Below are 15,710 nucleotides of genomic sequence, written 5' to 3'. Positions count from 1 at the left end.
GGATTTGGATTGGATTTGGATTGGATTTGGATTGGATTTGGATTGGATTTGGATTGGATTTGGATTGGATTTGGATTGGATTTGGATTGGATTTGGATTGGATTTGGATTGGATTTGGATTGGATTTGGATTGGATTTGGATTGGATTTGGATTGGATTTGGATTGGATTTGGATTGGATTTGGATTGGATTTGGATTGGATTTGGATTGGATTTGGATTGGATTTGGATTGGATTTGGATTGGATTTTGTGGTACCTTGTGGTGTGCACATAATAAATTATTGTATTACTCTATTACGTTTAGCGTGTATGTTTACATTGAGTATCTGTCATATGTGGAGATGTTGTTATTGTTGTCTGGAGTGTGAATCATTGTATGTAATATTGAAGTATCGGTAATAAAGTGTATACAAATAATGAATACAGTTGTTGAATAATCATTACAGAGAAAGATTCTCACATTGGCGACGAGAACGGTGAACAGTGCATGTGAAATTAGTTTAATTTCGGTTCGGGAAGTGTTGTCTTTGGAAAAAGAAAGAGATGAGTGGTGTGTGTGTATGTGTGTGTGTGTGTGGTGCATGCAGAGTGGTGATGACCTCCAGTTGATGACTTGTGATTGAGTTTCAACATTGGAATCAAAAAGGTAAATATTGTGTACTAACTGTTCAATATGAATCAAACAATCTATTTGTACCTTCGACTAATGACAATGATCAACCTGTGAGAGATTTTGATGGTGATCGGTATTGTTTAGTTCAAATCGATGACAATCGCTATTGTCAGATAAAGAAATAAAGAACTGTGAAGAAAACCTTAGGTTTGTTGATTGTGAATGATGAATGAAGTATTGATTTGTTAACCGGATGGCCGAGGAAGGCGTAGAGGTGAAACAATATTTTGAAATCAAATTTTGCCGTTGCTGTTAAAAGCCAGTGAAGGCGATGAAAGCCAATGAAGGCGATAAAAGCTAATGGAGGCGACATTCTTGAAATAGCCGTAAAAGGCGGAAAGGATTACAGATAGAAAAGCCGTTGAAGGCGGAAAGCAGGAAAAATGTTATAGGCAGAAGAGCCGACTAAGGCGAAAAACTGTCGATAACGGAAAGATCCGTCGGAGAGTGAAAAGCTGTTGAAGGCGGAAAAAGCCGTTGAAGGTGGAAATGCCGTTGAAGGCGGTAAGACCTGCAAGGCAGATATAGTCGTTTCTTTGTAGAGCCGTATAAGGCAAATTGTGTTATTAAAAATTAAAGTACTAAAAACGCAACAGTGTCGTAAATTTCGTAAGAAACAGATTACCAGCCAACGCAGATTTAAGGGCTGTTTGCAGATCACAAGGAATTTCTCGGCCTATCTTGAGGCATGGGAAATCCCTTGGCTGAATCACTCAAGAAACCATTTTTTCTTCGATCGCAGTACGCAATTGCGAAGAAATGACAGTTCAAATGGCAGTCACCGTAGAAAGTTTCTGACAGGAATCGTTCTAGAAGTTTCTTGAGCGATTTCTCTTGAACTCCAATCTAGGCTTTTTAGTTAAATTGAACCATTAAAAATGAAATTTTACACCAATTAAGTGGCAGCTGAGAAGGCGAAAGACAAAACTAAACTTTAGGCTGAGCGTGACTAGAAAAACAGGAAAAAAAAATGAAACTTTTCGGCTTAACTAGAAGTCTCAGGAATTCGAGTAAAAAGCTCTTTATAACCTATTGAATGCCACTAAATGTTTATGCGATTCAAGTACAGTGAGTTCTTGAGTAATCACTTCTGAAGTCTTTGAATATAAAATGTATCGGGTGTTGTCAGGAGGGGCATTTTGACTTATGATTGCCTAACACTGCATATAGTGCCATTTTTGCTAATGAGTGGGCAATCTTGCCAAGAACTGTGGCACAAGTTAGAGAACAAGGTTCAGCAGTACGCTCAACAACAAATTCTGCACAATAATTTCCTTACAGGAAGAGACAAATTTTGATCAGTTAAAGAAGTATTGAAACTATTATTGAGGAGAATAACGTACAGTATATCAAAAGCACAAGATATTGGAATAACAAAAGATAATCATTTCTGTAACTACAGGAATAGATATATCTAATGAAAGCTGGATTATGAGGTTTGTTTTTCAGTCGAGCTTATTATTGCAAACAGGTACCATTTACTAACATGTTACCTTGTTTGAATTTTTAGATTTCATACACTGAAAAAACTTCAAATATTGTATGCATGTGTCGCTCACATAGATTTTTGCAATTTGTCATAGATAACCCTTTTCATGTGTAGATACACATAGTTTATATAAGGTCCATCGATTTTATGTGTGATCCAGCGTGGAAAACGAGTATGAGTGTATAAATAAAATGTATATATCAAATTCATGGATTTTTACCAATAAAAATGCGTGTACATGTATAAGTGATATTTGTGTTAATAAGTTCATTGAAAATTTGAATAAAAACGTGCTTTAAATTGTTTCAGTACAAAGAAATGAATCGTAGAGGCAAGCGTAAGGGCCATCATGACACAGACAATCATGGTCAGTGTGCACTACGTCAGACTTGTAGTCGTTAACAAAAAAAAAAAAATATGAGGATGTATTTCATCGAAAAAATGTGAAATAAGTGATATGATAGACAGATGATTGAGCTTTGCAATAATACAGAATATTCTAGTCCGATCCAACGAACTGAGAATATTATCAATATGATGAGCATATGTAGAAAATCAGAGTTACTTAAAGATTAAAAGTTCTAAATTTTGACGGTACATTGAATGCGAATAATTTGGAAAAGGCTTGTTGAGATAGCTTCATTAGGTATCTAGAGTGAGAACATAACATGTTGAGGTGCTTTTGCAATATTTTGGAGGTACACCTTTAAAATAAGTCCTACAGTTCAGAACCCAAAAGAGCGACATCAAAGGAACAAATTTTTGGTTTTGTAATGTTAAAATAGGTTTGATTGAGCACGAATCACCAGTTAATGAGGGAAAATATGCATCGTAGAATGTAAACCTATTGAACGACCAAACCGTAAAAATAAACTCATTCAGTTTGAAAGGTAAATGGTAAATCATGAGAATTCCGAAATTATCGGAAACATGATTCCTAAAAACGTGGACACCTATACTAAAAACGTGGACACCTATATAGGTGAACCGTCGAAAAGTGCTCCAATAAGATGATCGATTTATTTTGTTATCTAGAGAAAATTGCTTTGTATATAATAATTGGCTACTATCATTACGTTTTCGGTTGGAAGCCGAAGTGACTGGCGGTGCGAAAATTGATGTTTAACCTACTTATAAATATAGCAACTCGATTTAGATTAGTGCTAATTTCAGCTCTTAAGTAGCTTTATGATGCGCAATACCAGCAACCGGTTCAAATTTACGTCACAACTGCAACTTTGCATGTGCTTAAATGCGTGACTTCGATTTGGTACTGCGACGATGATGTATGTATTAAAAATTTGAGATAATTATGGGATTACAACATGAAAAAAAGAATGAATATTAATATTCTACTATACTTTCAAACAGCTAGTGCGGGTGCGAGTTTTGTGAACAATATATATTAAATATAATTCAAAAACAGAATGTTTTCAAGTTTTCAAATTACTATTTAGCTAAAACTAGTATTACAAATATTGCTTTGGACAAGTGACGTTTTTCGAAATCGTGATTTGATTTAAAAAAAGTATCAATCCCTTCGATATTTAGAAAACAAAATCTGTAAAGCCAAACTTCTTAATATATTCTGAACAAGAAACGAGTTCCAGCAAAGTTCGCTAAAAAACATAAAATGAAATAGTGTTTGTATGACACTTGGACACTTTGAATCGAAAACGAGTTAATGGATATTGATAATTTTTCCACTGTAACATTCGTGCAGTGTTCCGACATATTAGTTAAAAAAATGTCTGAATAATAATCTGAATATACTATAATGTTCAATATAAATTACCAATTGGAGTTTCTTCTAATAGAAGTAAAAACACGTCTGCTTCGTTAGTCTTCCAAATTACAAGAGATCGAACTCGATCTAGGTTTATTCACTTATCGTTCACTTATCGTTTCCTCTCTATGCTCTCATAACTCTCTCGAAAGGGTTTGGCTATTTTCCCGATCATAATATATACATACCTTTTGTATGAGATTCTTCTATGAAAGGACATGTCAAAAAAAATCAGTGGGCAGTATACAATGTTTGCATGCTAGCTGTCATTGAAAACATTTGAGAAGAGGAAAGCAATTCAAATAATTCATCAGCAAAGGTAATATTTAGCTTGACACTTAGTATTAAAAATATTTTGGGATTTGGGAAAATATTTGGGTCAAAATAATATTTCTTTTTAGGTACAACCACAAGTAACGACCAAGTAATTTACCAAAATGCCGAGCAGAGATGGATGACCAAATGGATGACTGTACTTCTAATTCTGATGTGAGACTGAAGCGAGACGTTCATAAACTGAGGAGACTATAAGCGAAACAACGTGGAGTGACCTTGCTGCGGATCTGGAGAAAAAACGAGATGTGGTACCTTGTGGTGTGCACATAATAAATTATTGTATTACTCTATTACGTTTAGCGTGTATGTTTACATTGAGTATCTGTCATATGTGGAGATGTTGTTATTGTTGTCTGGAGTGTGAATCATTGTATGTAATATTGAAGTATCGGTAATAAAGTGTATACAAATAATGAATACAGTTGTTGAATAATCATTACAGAGAAAGATTCTCACAGATTTGGATTGGATTTGGATTGGATTTGGATTTGATTTGGATTGGATTTGGATTGGATTTGGATTGGATTTGGATTGGATTTGGATTGGATTTGGATTGGATTTGGATTGGATTTGAATTGGATTTGAATTGGATTTGGATTGGATTTGGATTGGATTTGGATTGGATTTGGATTGGATTTGGATTGGATTTGGATTGGATTTGGATTGGATTTGGATTGGATTTGGATTGGATTTGGATTGGATTTGGATTGGATTTGGATTGGATTTGGATTGGATTTGGATTGGATTTGGATTGGATTTGGATTGGATTTGGATTGGATTTGGATTGGATTTGGATTGGATTTGGATTTGATTTGGATTGGATTTGGATTGGATTTGGATTGGATTTGGATTGGATTTGGATTGGATTTGGATTGGATTTGGATTGGATTTGGATTGGATTTGGATTGGATTTGGATTTCATTTGTGTGAATGTGTTTTTAATAGCATTATCAAAATTGATGAAATTATCTAATTGAACAAAACTGCTCCACCTACCCTATCTTTCGAGAACGTGCTTCAAGCTGATCTTCGTCAAATCTTCAACAGGAAATGATCTGCGATCATCGGTTGACCTAATCGAAGCCAATCTCGCCCTCTCTTTCCATGTTTCGTTGATCATCAGTTTCTCTCATCGATTCGGGAGAGATCGTAACTCTCCGAATACGGTTGAACCGTCTAATGCGATCAGTACCGAGTGCGCGATCTCACCCATGTGATCGGTAGTTTCTTCGGCGAGGTTGATCGTGTTGATTGATGTGTCGTGGTTTTTTAACAAATTGATCGATTGATTTGCATGCTTAATTGAAGATTGTGTTCCCGAAGTGATCCGTGTTAAAATGACCCGCGAAGGAAAATGTTTTGCTACAAGGCCATCAACCTCGGAATTGACGCATTAGGGATCTGACAGCACAGCGGGCTGGGATTCCAGGGAGGAGCATTCCAGAAGGCGGTAAAAAGTGGTGACTCGTGTGCGAGGTAAGAACAAATACAAGCGATTTAGCCGATGTCACAAATACAGTGAAAATGCTGGGAATCTCCTGTATACGACCTATCGATCGGTTTGTTTTTGATATGATGTGAGGTCGATAACCTCGGGACGAAGGTCGATGACCTTGCTTTGGGTGTGTTTTGATCATGTAATGTACGGTTATTGTTTGTGGCCTAAATTAGCGAGACTTGTAAAGAAGGTGGTTAGTCTCAAGTGAACTTTGAAAGGGATCAAGTGTTGTGCTGAATTTCGTGATTGGAAACCTCATTCATTCTTGACCAGGCTTGCAAAAAGTTGGTTAACTAAATGAAGGGGAATAGTTTGTTGAACTTTCGAAAATTAAGTGCAGTGTTATTGAATATAAAAGAATTTAAGGTACAGTATTCTGATAATCACTATAAATGAACTGCTATCGTAAAGTACTGAATTCACGTATACGAACCGATTAGTTAACTGCTTGAATAGTGAATAAAACAGCTTCTTTCTTATAACATAGGATATTTTGTATAATTATTCAGTTTCTGATATTGTAAAACATCTAGTTACTTCTCATATTACTTTCAGTACTGATTGCGTGTCGTTATAATAGGTCATTGTTTCAACATCCAGCTATGTGAATTCACAACTGCTGCTAATATCAGATATCGCATCGCTTACATTACAAGTCCCACACAACTAATTCCGTCTCTCGAAGACCACACTTCAAAAGTTAACAACTTTCAAATGGGCGAATCTCAAATACCGTCCGCACCGCAGTGTCACAATCTTTCAATTATCCAACGAAACGATTTTGGTGGTCATCTCGATATGGGGCTGCCAGACCATTGCCCACATGAAGTGGAAAATGGTCCTCAAGGGAACGATATTAATTATTCGCACAAAGGCACGTTTGTAGATTGGTCACACGATTGCAAAAGGATGCACGTTATTTGTACGATTAGTTTCCAAGCGTTAGGGGGTGATGAAATGGGCAATCAATGGTTATATCCGAACCGCGCTGCCAATGAATGGGTTTCGATTTTAGTGGCGAACGGAGTTTATGTGAAGGGATCGATGTGTGGATTGCAATAACCGTTTCAAATGTGTAGTGAGTTACAGTATTCATATGGTGACTTTTGTGATATCCAATAGAAAATGTGTAGCGCAAAGCATAAATTGATTAGCCGTTACCTACTTGTTCTGATTTTGAGGGAACTTTGTGAATGGTGTAGTTGCTTGCTACGAAGATAAGCAATTTAAGATGCAGAATATATCCATGATAGAATAACAATTCAGCATCCGGAAAGATGACCCAGCCCATGACTTCAAAATATAGCGAATTCAATGGAATCGCCATCCGGGTCCTTCTGAAAATATCTTGAAGAAATTTCAAGTAATCCTTAAAAAAAATTCCTGGGTTTTATTCTGAGGAGTTTTATAATAAAAGATTCTGACGTTGCTGTCACAATGGTGAAGTTCATACTAGAGTCCATAAGGTGGCACCGAGTTACTAGTGCCTTGCTATAAGAATTCTTAAATATGTACTGCCAGTATGGAAAATCTGTCCAAAATGTCGTTTAAGTAATTCCGAAAATAAAACCCTAGAGGACTTAAAAAAGAAGCGACAAAAATGTTGGAGAAAAATTACTTCAAAGTGGCATGCCGTTCATTTTCAGTACTTTTTATTACTCTTTTTTTTTAAATTCCCAGAAAAATGCAAAAAAAATATCAAGAAATAGTATTTCTAGAATTTTTTATGCATAGTATTTTGAAAAGACACTGCTTTTTAGTCATTGCTTCATAAATTTTATTGACCAATTTCCACAGAGGTTTTTTTTAGAAAACCCTTCAAAGATTAAGAAAAAAACTCTTAAAAAGTTACATATGGGGTTTTTTTTAATATCGTAAAAAGGTACGAAGGTTCTCAAAATTTGATGAATTTTTTTCATAGGTAGGGTTCATATCATATAACACAAACTAAATTGAAAAATATCAGGGTCGTCTAATTTTCCGGAAAACTTCAGTAGAAAACAAACATTTTCCACAGACACCACCTACTTTGAAAAATCGTTACTGAAGCACGAAGCATCGTAGTCACATTTTTTTTTTTTGGGAATCGTAAGCAAGTTTTCTCAGCAATTCAAAAACCTACCTACCTCCACTAAGGGAGCTTTTACACTATATCATTTTTGGGTTCAATGCACACCTAATTTTTTGAATGTTTTGGAAAGCTTAAACTCTCAGGTTTCTAAGACCGTTCGCAATGCTGTTTTATTTTGTATGGCGAGTTTTAAAATTTTTAAAACTCGCCATACAAAATAAAACAGCATTGCGAACGGCCTAATGATGAGTTCGGATTTGAAATCGGTGGTTGCGAACACAGCGAAAAACGCAATTTAATGATAAAATTCAAAATGGCGACCAAATCCAAGATGGCTGCCAAAAATGTTTCAACTTCAAATGAAAGGTCTATACATACTTTCCCTTCATAGAAAAGTGAAGCTTTGTATATGTTACAACAATAAGTTTTGAGATATTATGCGATAAACTAGGTGCAATTTGTTGAAAAATCGTCATTTTTGTCACCTTGTCAGCCCCTTGCTAAGCGAGGGGTCCATCAATTTAAGCCAACCAAAGCGGTTTTTATCCTTTATTATCATATTCTAGCGAATAAGCAAGAAAACATTGAAGTCCCAGACTTTATGTAAATGGCGGCCTGGTTTCAGCGAGCATTACTCTACTACAAGTTTGTAGTGACAATAAACTGTTATAACAAATATCTAGCCCGTAATGTTGCAGGTTCTTACTGGTAGCTTGTGATTTCGTGAAGATGGTAAACATTCCTCTGATTGTTTTTGTTTTCAAATCAACATAAATCAAGAAGGAATCTGGATTACAAGGAGCGTTCCTACACCTAGAAGGGGATTGTAACATAAGGCTGAGTTTCAAAAGGCTGAAGACGGAAGGCTGAAATTAAGATAGTGTAACATGGCATACCGTGTAACAGGCACGAAGATACTCAATGCCAAAGGGAGTCAAGAAAATTTTCATAATGAAAAGTTCTTGGTCCGAACGCGAATCGTATGCGTAGCCCTCAGCATGCGCCCTAGTTTCGAAACTGAGCTTATAGTGAAAAGGCTAATGGTGCATACCAACGAACACAAAAAGGAACTGATAATATTCATATTGTTAATTTATCCTTCTTTAAACATGAGCTATTCTTTTGAGTCATGTTGTTTTGGAGATGCTTGTCATTACGGCTACTAAAACATCATCAGAGATTTTCCCTTCTTTGAAATAAATGCTATTCTTTTGAAAAATACTGTCTTAGTATTAGTCATAATAGATCTAAAAACTGGTCGCAGTGACAAACCCGAACAGGAATAAGAAAAAACTTTAGCCGTAAAACTTTCCGATTCAAAACATAGTAACCGAAGCATGTTTCCACAAAATGGCTTAGTTTGGCCAACCATGAGCTAGGGACGTTAGGACGGTCAATCGTCAAGCTCAAGCCAAACCAATACGTGTGCCACGCCTGGGTAATCGACCAACAAGCAAACTTATAATTAGATCGTATAACCAATTAATTTATATGATTATTCCCATTTGGCATGATCTGTTTGTCTGAGTTGTTAGTGTTGAGGTTTGAAAACTAGTGGAATCATTGTTTCAGTCTTATGTTATTTCAGCCTTTTGATGCATTCAGCCTTCTGTAATTTCAGCCTTTCGTATTTCAGCAAAAAAAATTGATAGAATTTGAAACAAAATCCAGGATGAATTCTTAACAAGGTAAGATTTATGCCGATCAAAATACCTGTAACTTGGTCGTATGCTTCAGTTTAATAAGGAAAGTTTTGAGATAAACTTTAAGCTTACATGATTCAGAAAACACCCCATGACGATGAAAATAGGCAGTCAAAAATAGCATATTTTCTTGGAAAGATTTTCGGAGGCTTTAAAAAACCTTGACTAATCTATCTTCTGTAAGGGAGCCCCCCTTCCCGGGATAGGATTCTCATACCATGCTTAGGATCTTATTCGTCCCAAAAAACTCTTGCGTACAAATTTTAGGGTCAGACAGACAGACTGACAGATAGACAGAAATTCATTTGTATATAGGGTGCGTGTACCAATTATGGCACTACCTAAGGAAAGCTATTTATACAAAAATAACGTGAAGACCAACGAAAGTCATCAATAAGTTAACTCCAACTTTACAGGAAAAATAAAGAAATGGAGCCAAAACTACTTTTAGTATTTATGTATTACAGCGTGTGCCAATGATAGGAACCCTGTACCAGTTATGGTTACATTTTATAACTTCGGTTCCTTTTCGCACTGTTTGCATGCATTCCTTATGGGGTTAGCCATAACTGGTACACTATGGCGAAAAAGGGTGCAAGGGTGCCGAAATTTGGAGAAAAAAGTTTTAAATGAGTGCGACTATCTTTTGTAAACGTGATCTGTTGTTCATAAAATTTTTCTTGTTGATTTACATCGTTGAAGAGTGAAAATTAACTATGGCGAATAATTGGCGAATAATGGCACAAATTTCCCGAATGGAGGAGAACGTGCCTCTAGAGCCGACCTACTGAATTGGTACTATAGCCATAATTGGTATACATACCCTATACAGAGACAGGCAAAACTTTCGCTTTTCAAAAAACGGTCAACTAGTTGTAAGTTTTCGGAAATGCATCAAATATTCTTAAATTTTTCTAGCAATGGTCCAAATTTGGGAAAGATCGTGTTATACTACATGAAGTTATAAAGATTCTTCAAAAAGGCATAACTAGCGGATTTATTTATTTCTCTATTTTTTGGTAAATTTGTCTATTTTTAATATGCATCCCATTACTTTTTCAATTTATTGGCGGCTACGTTTTACTTTCCTTTTAAACACATTTATATATAAGTCAGTTAGAAGGAAATTAAAAGAACTATAATTTGCATCTTGAGTTTTGAAACGATGTTAAAGTTTTGGATAGATTGGTGTTTTATAAGAAAAATAATCTAATTGTTAAAATTTATTTCCGTGTTAAGAACTTTAAGTAATATCAAACGTTTTTCATAGCTCATTATATAAATCATAAACGGTTAAAATTTCATTGCAACCGGCTCATTGAATTCGGAGCTCAAAGTTGGCTATCGGATAATTATACCTTTTTCAAGAATCCTCAAGAGAATGGTCCGATCTTTTCCAAATTTGGACCACTGATACACAACTAGTTGTGTAAAAATTCGAGAATACTTGATGCACTTTTCGAAAAGTAACGGCTAGTGTATGTACATTTTTTGATAAGTGAAAATTTTGCATGTCCCGATCATTTTGTCTATCCCCTATAATACATGTAGGGTACGACTTTGCCCTTTTTTGATTTTACAATCAGAAGAAGTACTTTTGAGAAAGAATATTCTATTTAGGAATTTTTTTTTTCTTCAAAGTTTATAATATATAATTTAATTTTTGCAATTCCTCAAGTTAACTTACCGGAAATGCTGAAGAAAACATTCCACTCTATTTTGGAAGAACTACAAAACTCAAGTTTTCTGGTGTTGTTAGCGTAGTCGGAAACATGATCAGCAGAAAAGCTTTCCTGTACAAAACTCAATGTTGTTTAAACCCCCCCCCCTTTACCGACCCTTAATATACTAGGCGCCCCTCCGCGTTTTGCCGAGATTGGGAAAACCCCCTCCCTTGGCGCCACTTTTGTGCACAGGCTTGAGACACGGACACGTTTAATTAGGCTGACCAGATTTGTCCCGTTTAAATACGGGACACATTTCGGAAACTCTACAAAAAGCAAATCAATGTTCAAAAACAGAACTTCATGTTGTTAATAATGCTATTTCAGCTAGAAAAAACGAATAATTGAGTCAAAAACGTTAACTATGCTCCAGTGGCGAGTGTTTGAAAATTGTGTTTTTTTTTTTATTCTTAATCACTTAACCTAATTTTCAGCTCTATTGTCCACTGGGGCACTACGTGAGCAATTTCAATTGACAGCTGCACTTACATTTTGTACAGCGCCTAGATTCTATTCAACTTGATCGAACTGGTTGCCTTTCTGCTGCTTTCATTTTTTCTACTTTATACCTAGTAGAATGATGAGCACAAGGATGATGATGGATGGCCGTTGTTCCTTTCCAGTCCGATTGGGGGTCCATTATGAGTAGCAGTTCGCCGATGTCCAGGTATCCGGGTCCGTTTGAGCCATGAGGCTCAGAAGAGGGTCAGTGTCAGTTGCTCTCGGGGGAAAAGCAACTGACGAAAAATTGCAAGTGCCGGGGCTGGGAATCAAACCCATGACCATCCGCATATGAAGCGAACGTGTGACCAACTACGCCACGGGCCCCGGCAAAAAAATTGTGTTGTCCCGTTAAATACGGGACGGATGGTCAGCCTACGTTTAATGCTTCCAGTGAGCTATTCGCTCTTTGAAGGAAGCACGACACTAGACAACGGACTGGCATGCAACGTCAAGTGGCACAGCAAAAAACTTTTTCTGACAGCTGCGGCGGGAATCGAAGCCGTGCTCCACAGCACGATGCGACTAAATGCTTGGTGACACTAGCCGCACGACCACGAAGCAACGAAGCCTGCCTGTCTATCTATATAACGAACCTAAGGCATACCTTGTTTACAAAATCCCAATCTTTGAATGAAAATCTGTTCAAGTACATCCACCTCAACCTAGATCCCACTTTGTCACAACAACCCATTATCATTCTTGCTGGTACAAATTGTACTCTGTCCGACAACCTGCGCATCACCGTCGTCACACATCGTCAACCGGTCGGATGTTATTTATGAGATACGATCAATTACGGGTAGAACAAAAAAAAATCCAATTTATTCATTCCCTTCCAAGCGCACTATGGTTGTACCACGTAGCATCATCCTGCCTGCGTGTTCTACACGCAGCTCATGTTTCGATTTTTAATTTCCGGAATGCATCGCATTGGTAGTTGATACGGATTTTTTCTCCTATCCCATCTCGCACAGGATTCATCCATCTCAACCCAATCGCTCGCCAAACACACATTGTGGTAGATTTATTTCCGTACATGCGGACGACAAAGACCCATCAACATTGTCACCTGGCGTCACCGTAATCCCGTGTCGAAATCGAGGTAGAACATACAGCAGAGAACAACAACATCAACAAAAAACGCACAGCGGCTGAAAAATGATGGCGGCATCTTGTCCACCCTTCAACAAGCACATCTTCATCGGCGGGGGACCGCCGAGTGAAACGACCGGCAGCGAGATCTCCTCGGTGGAAAGCGACTGGGGCGACCTGCGGTTGATAGCGGCCCAGCTGGGGGTGGCCAATCCGGACGATTTGCATGTCGAGCGGTTCAAAGTCGACCGCCAGAAGCTGGAGGAAATGATTAAAGGTGAGTGTTGAATTTCTTTAGTTATAATCATCCTCCTTAGCGGATTCAAGCTGTTTTACAACTGCGACAACTGAGTACACTAAATCCATCGAATCTGAAAATGACTGAGTTCCTCAAATAGAAACATTGCCCATTTCCAAGAAACAGTTTTTGCTTTAAGAAATGTTTCTCAAAGCAACGTTATTAAGCTGCAAGTCGTATTATATTTGCATAATTTTGAAATAAAACTGTTCTTCAACTCTTGTTCGCCCAAAAATGAGAATCTATTCAACATCAACCGTTATATAAGCACGATTAATTGAATGTTTATCCAATGATCGTTCATCGGTTGCGAAACTCTTGTTCAACGTTAGAACCATCAGCAATTTACACCAACATCATAAACTTTTCTTCAACGTTTATTAAACAATCTTGTATGACGCCATTTGTTTAATCATTTAAGAATGGTTTTAGAAACCATTATTGTGCATTAGCAGCATAGTGCATAATAACAAGCTTTCTTCCATATTATTTCCACCATAATACAATCAAAACATGCTGGGGCCGTGATACAACTCACGAAATTTATTTCTATTATTAGATATGGTTTAACAATTGCTACATTTCTGCATTTGTATTGAATCAGGAATATTTCTCTCTGATTTTGTACCCCCAACATCTTTATTTTATTACATTTTATGAGACAAATCACATCAATGGAAAGACTCGAACTCTGGACCTTTGGGTTCACACTAGTCTGCATCCGAATTACATGAATCGGCAAATTTCAGCAGTATATATATATTAAATTCCTGAGTCGAATACATATGTTGCTTAAACATTGCTTAAATATTTTATTCAACTAATTATCTTCATAAACATTGAAGCTGATCAATGTTGGAATAATTGTAACCGCAACGTTTAATCATAAGACATGCATGTTATTTATTTTGCTAGTCCGTCAGTAATTCACGGTGTTGTGTTGTGAGATTGGTATCTTTTCGAACTTTTGTTTTATTTTCACTGCTTCTGTTTTGTGTCGGGAGAAGAATGTGTAACGCTTGTGTATATTTCCTAGTAGCTATAAAATATGAACATAAGAAAGCTGTGCTCGGTTTGACCGGTGCCACCAAAGTGGGTACCAATACCAAACAGAGGAGCCGCCCAGGATTTTCTGCTGCATTTTCTGGTGTTTTAGTTGCTGATTTTGCTGTCGTTGGAGCGGGTAGTGTAAAAGATGAGTCAGAATGTTTGTGAAAAGTGAATATTTTGAGCTGCTGCAAGAAGTTTGTTTGATCTTCAAGCTTGTAGCCGCGGATGCTTTTCTTAGGCTCCTAATCAGCAATCGTGTTTACAAAAAGAGGCAGGATGAACAACGATATTTAAGTGATACAGTACCACTGCTAATCAACGTTGCTTGAATAAAAGTGTAACATTTGTATTGAAGAAACATGATAACAACTTGTTGTTAAGCTAAATTAGTGTGCTTGAATAAAATGATCAAGCAAAAGTTGTTAAACTTTAAATAAGCTACTTGTTCGATTGATGATCATAACGGCATCTAATACGTCGGAAGCAGCTTGTATTATCATTATTAGAGCACTATTAGACTGATGATGTCAATGTCTACCCAGACAACCAGTAATCGTATAGGATGTTGCATAAGGTGATAAAGTGGAGGCCATATGCGTACATGCCTCCATTTAGGCGCATGTAAAATGTACGCATATCGCCTCCACTTTAACATCTTATGCAGCGTCTTATACGATCACTGGTTGACTGGGTAAGCAACTGTCTTTCAACTTTTGTACCATTGGTTATTCAATGAGCAGAAATATGTTTAACAAACGTGCAGTTTTCACTGCATGAAACATTTATTTGCCATTTTGTTCAACATTTACTCTTGTACAACTGTCGGCGCCTTTGTAGCACATTTAATCAACTGGCATGCTTATTAATGATGTTGAATTGTTACTTTGGTTGACATAATTTCTTTTATTTAACAATTTTCTTCGATTTTTAAAGAGCATGAACATTGAAGACTGTACACTTTGTAGTTGCTACTTCGTGATTGATCAGCGTTAAAGAAATTGTTCAGATGGGGCTTACGAATAGCACTGCATCTTCAATGTACACGATCCGAGAGCTCAATATTTGTTGGGTCAATAACGGTGCCGGCTACGTCCTTATGGTCAACCAAGGAAGGAAAAGAATGCTAGTTGGACAGCTGGTTGCTGGCTTGGTGGTTTAGTGGCTACTGGTTCTGATTCATATGCAGAAGGTCCTGGGCTCAATCCCTGGCCAGTCACTTTCCTCCAACTTTTGTATCTTTCTACATAGATAAATAGTGTGCTACGGTTAGTAGAATTCCATAAACACTAGATTCGAACTTTTGCCCCAGTGGTGGGGCAAGAGTTCGAATTAGACACACACATACAAAAAGTGTTGTAACTCAAAATTGAAAAGACATTTGGCGTAACTTTGTTCAGCAAATGTTTAGCTCATGGATGGTAGAATCACCACACGGTATTCATTTATTTTTATCTGCTTTGATTTCTTGAAAAAAGTTTAATTTTCA

The 15,710-nt window shown here is 36.9% G+C and overlaps 1 protein-coding gene and 1 long non-coding RNA gene across 2 annotated transcripts in view; both read left to right on the top strand.

The window, feature by feature from the left end:
- Window positions 1–246: 246 nt before the first annotated feature.
- On the top strand, window positions 247–4,701 carry LOC134289013 (uncharacterized). Its single transcript, XR_009998219.1, has 2 exons — window positions 247–646; window positions 4,350–4,701. It is a non-coding gene; the product is annotated as an uncharacterized LOC134289013 (long non-coding RNA).
- A 753-nt stretch (window positions 4,702–5,454) lies between these two features.
- LOC109419785 (protein bicaudal C) overlaps window positions 5,455–15,710 on the top strand; it is a 38,947-nt gene continuing 28,691 nt past the window's right edge. The window contains exons 1-2 of the mRNA XM_029852712.2: window positions 5,455–5,760; window positions 12,759–13,153. Of these exons, the coding sequence (XP_029708572.2) occupies window positions 12,943–13,153 (211 nt within the window). The 5' untranslated portion in view covers window positions 5,455–5,760; window positions 12,759–12,942. The remainder of the gene's footprint in view (window positions 5,761–12,758; window positions 13,154–15,710) is intronic.

This window comes from Aedes albopictus, chromosome 2 (assembly GCF_035046485.1).
Source record: "Aedes albopictus strain Foshan chromosome 2, AalbF5, whole genome shotgun sequence".
Lineage (NCBI taxonomy): Eukaryota > Metazoa > Arthropoda > Insecta > Diptera > Culicidae > Aedes > Aedes albopictus.
This window is presented reverse-complemented; position numbering and strand designations above follow the sequence as displayed.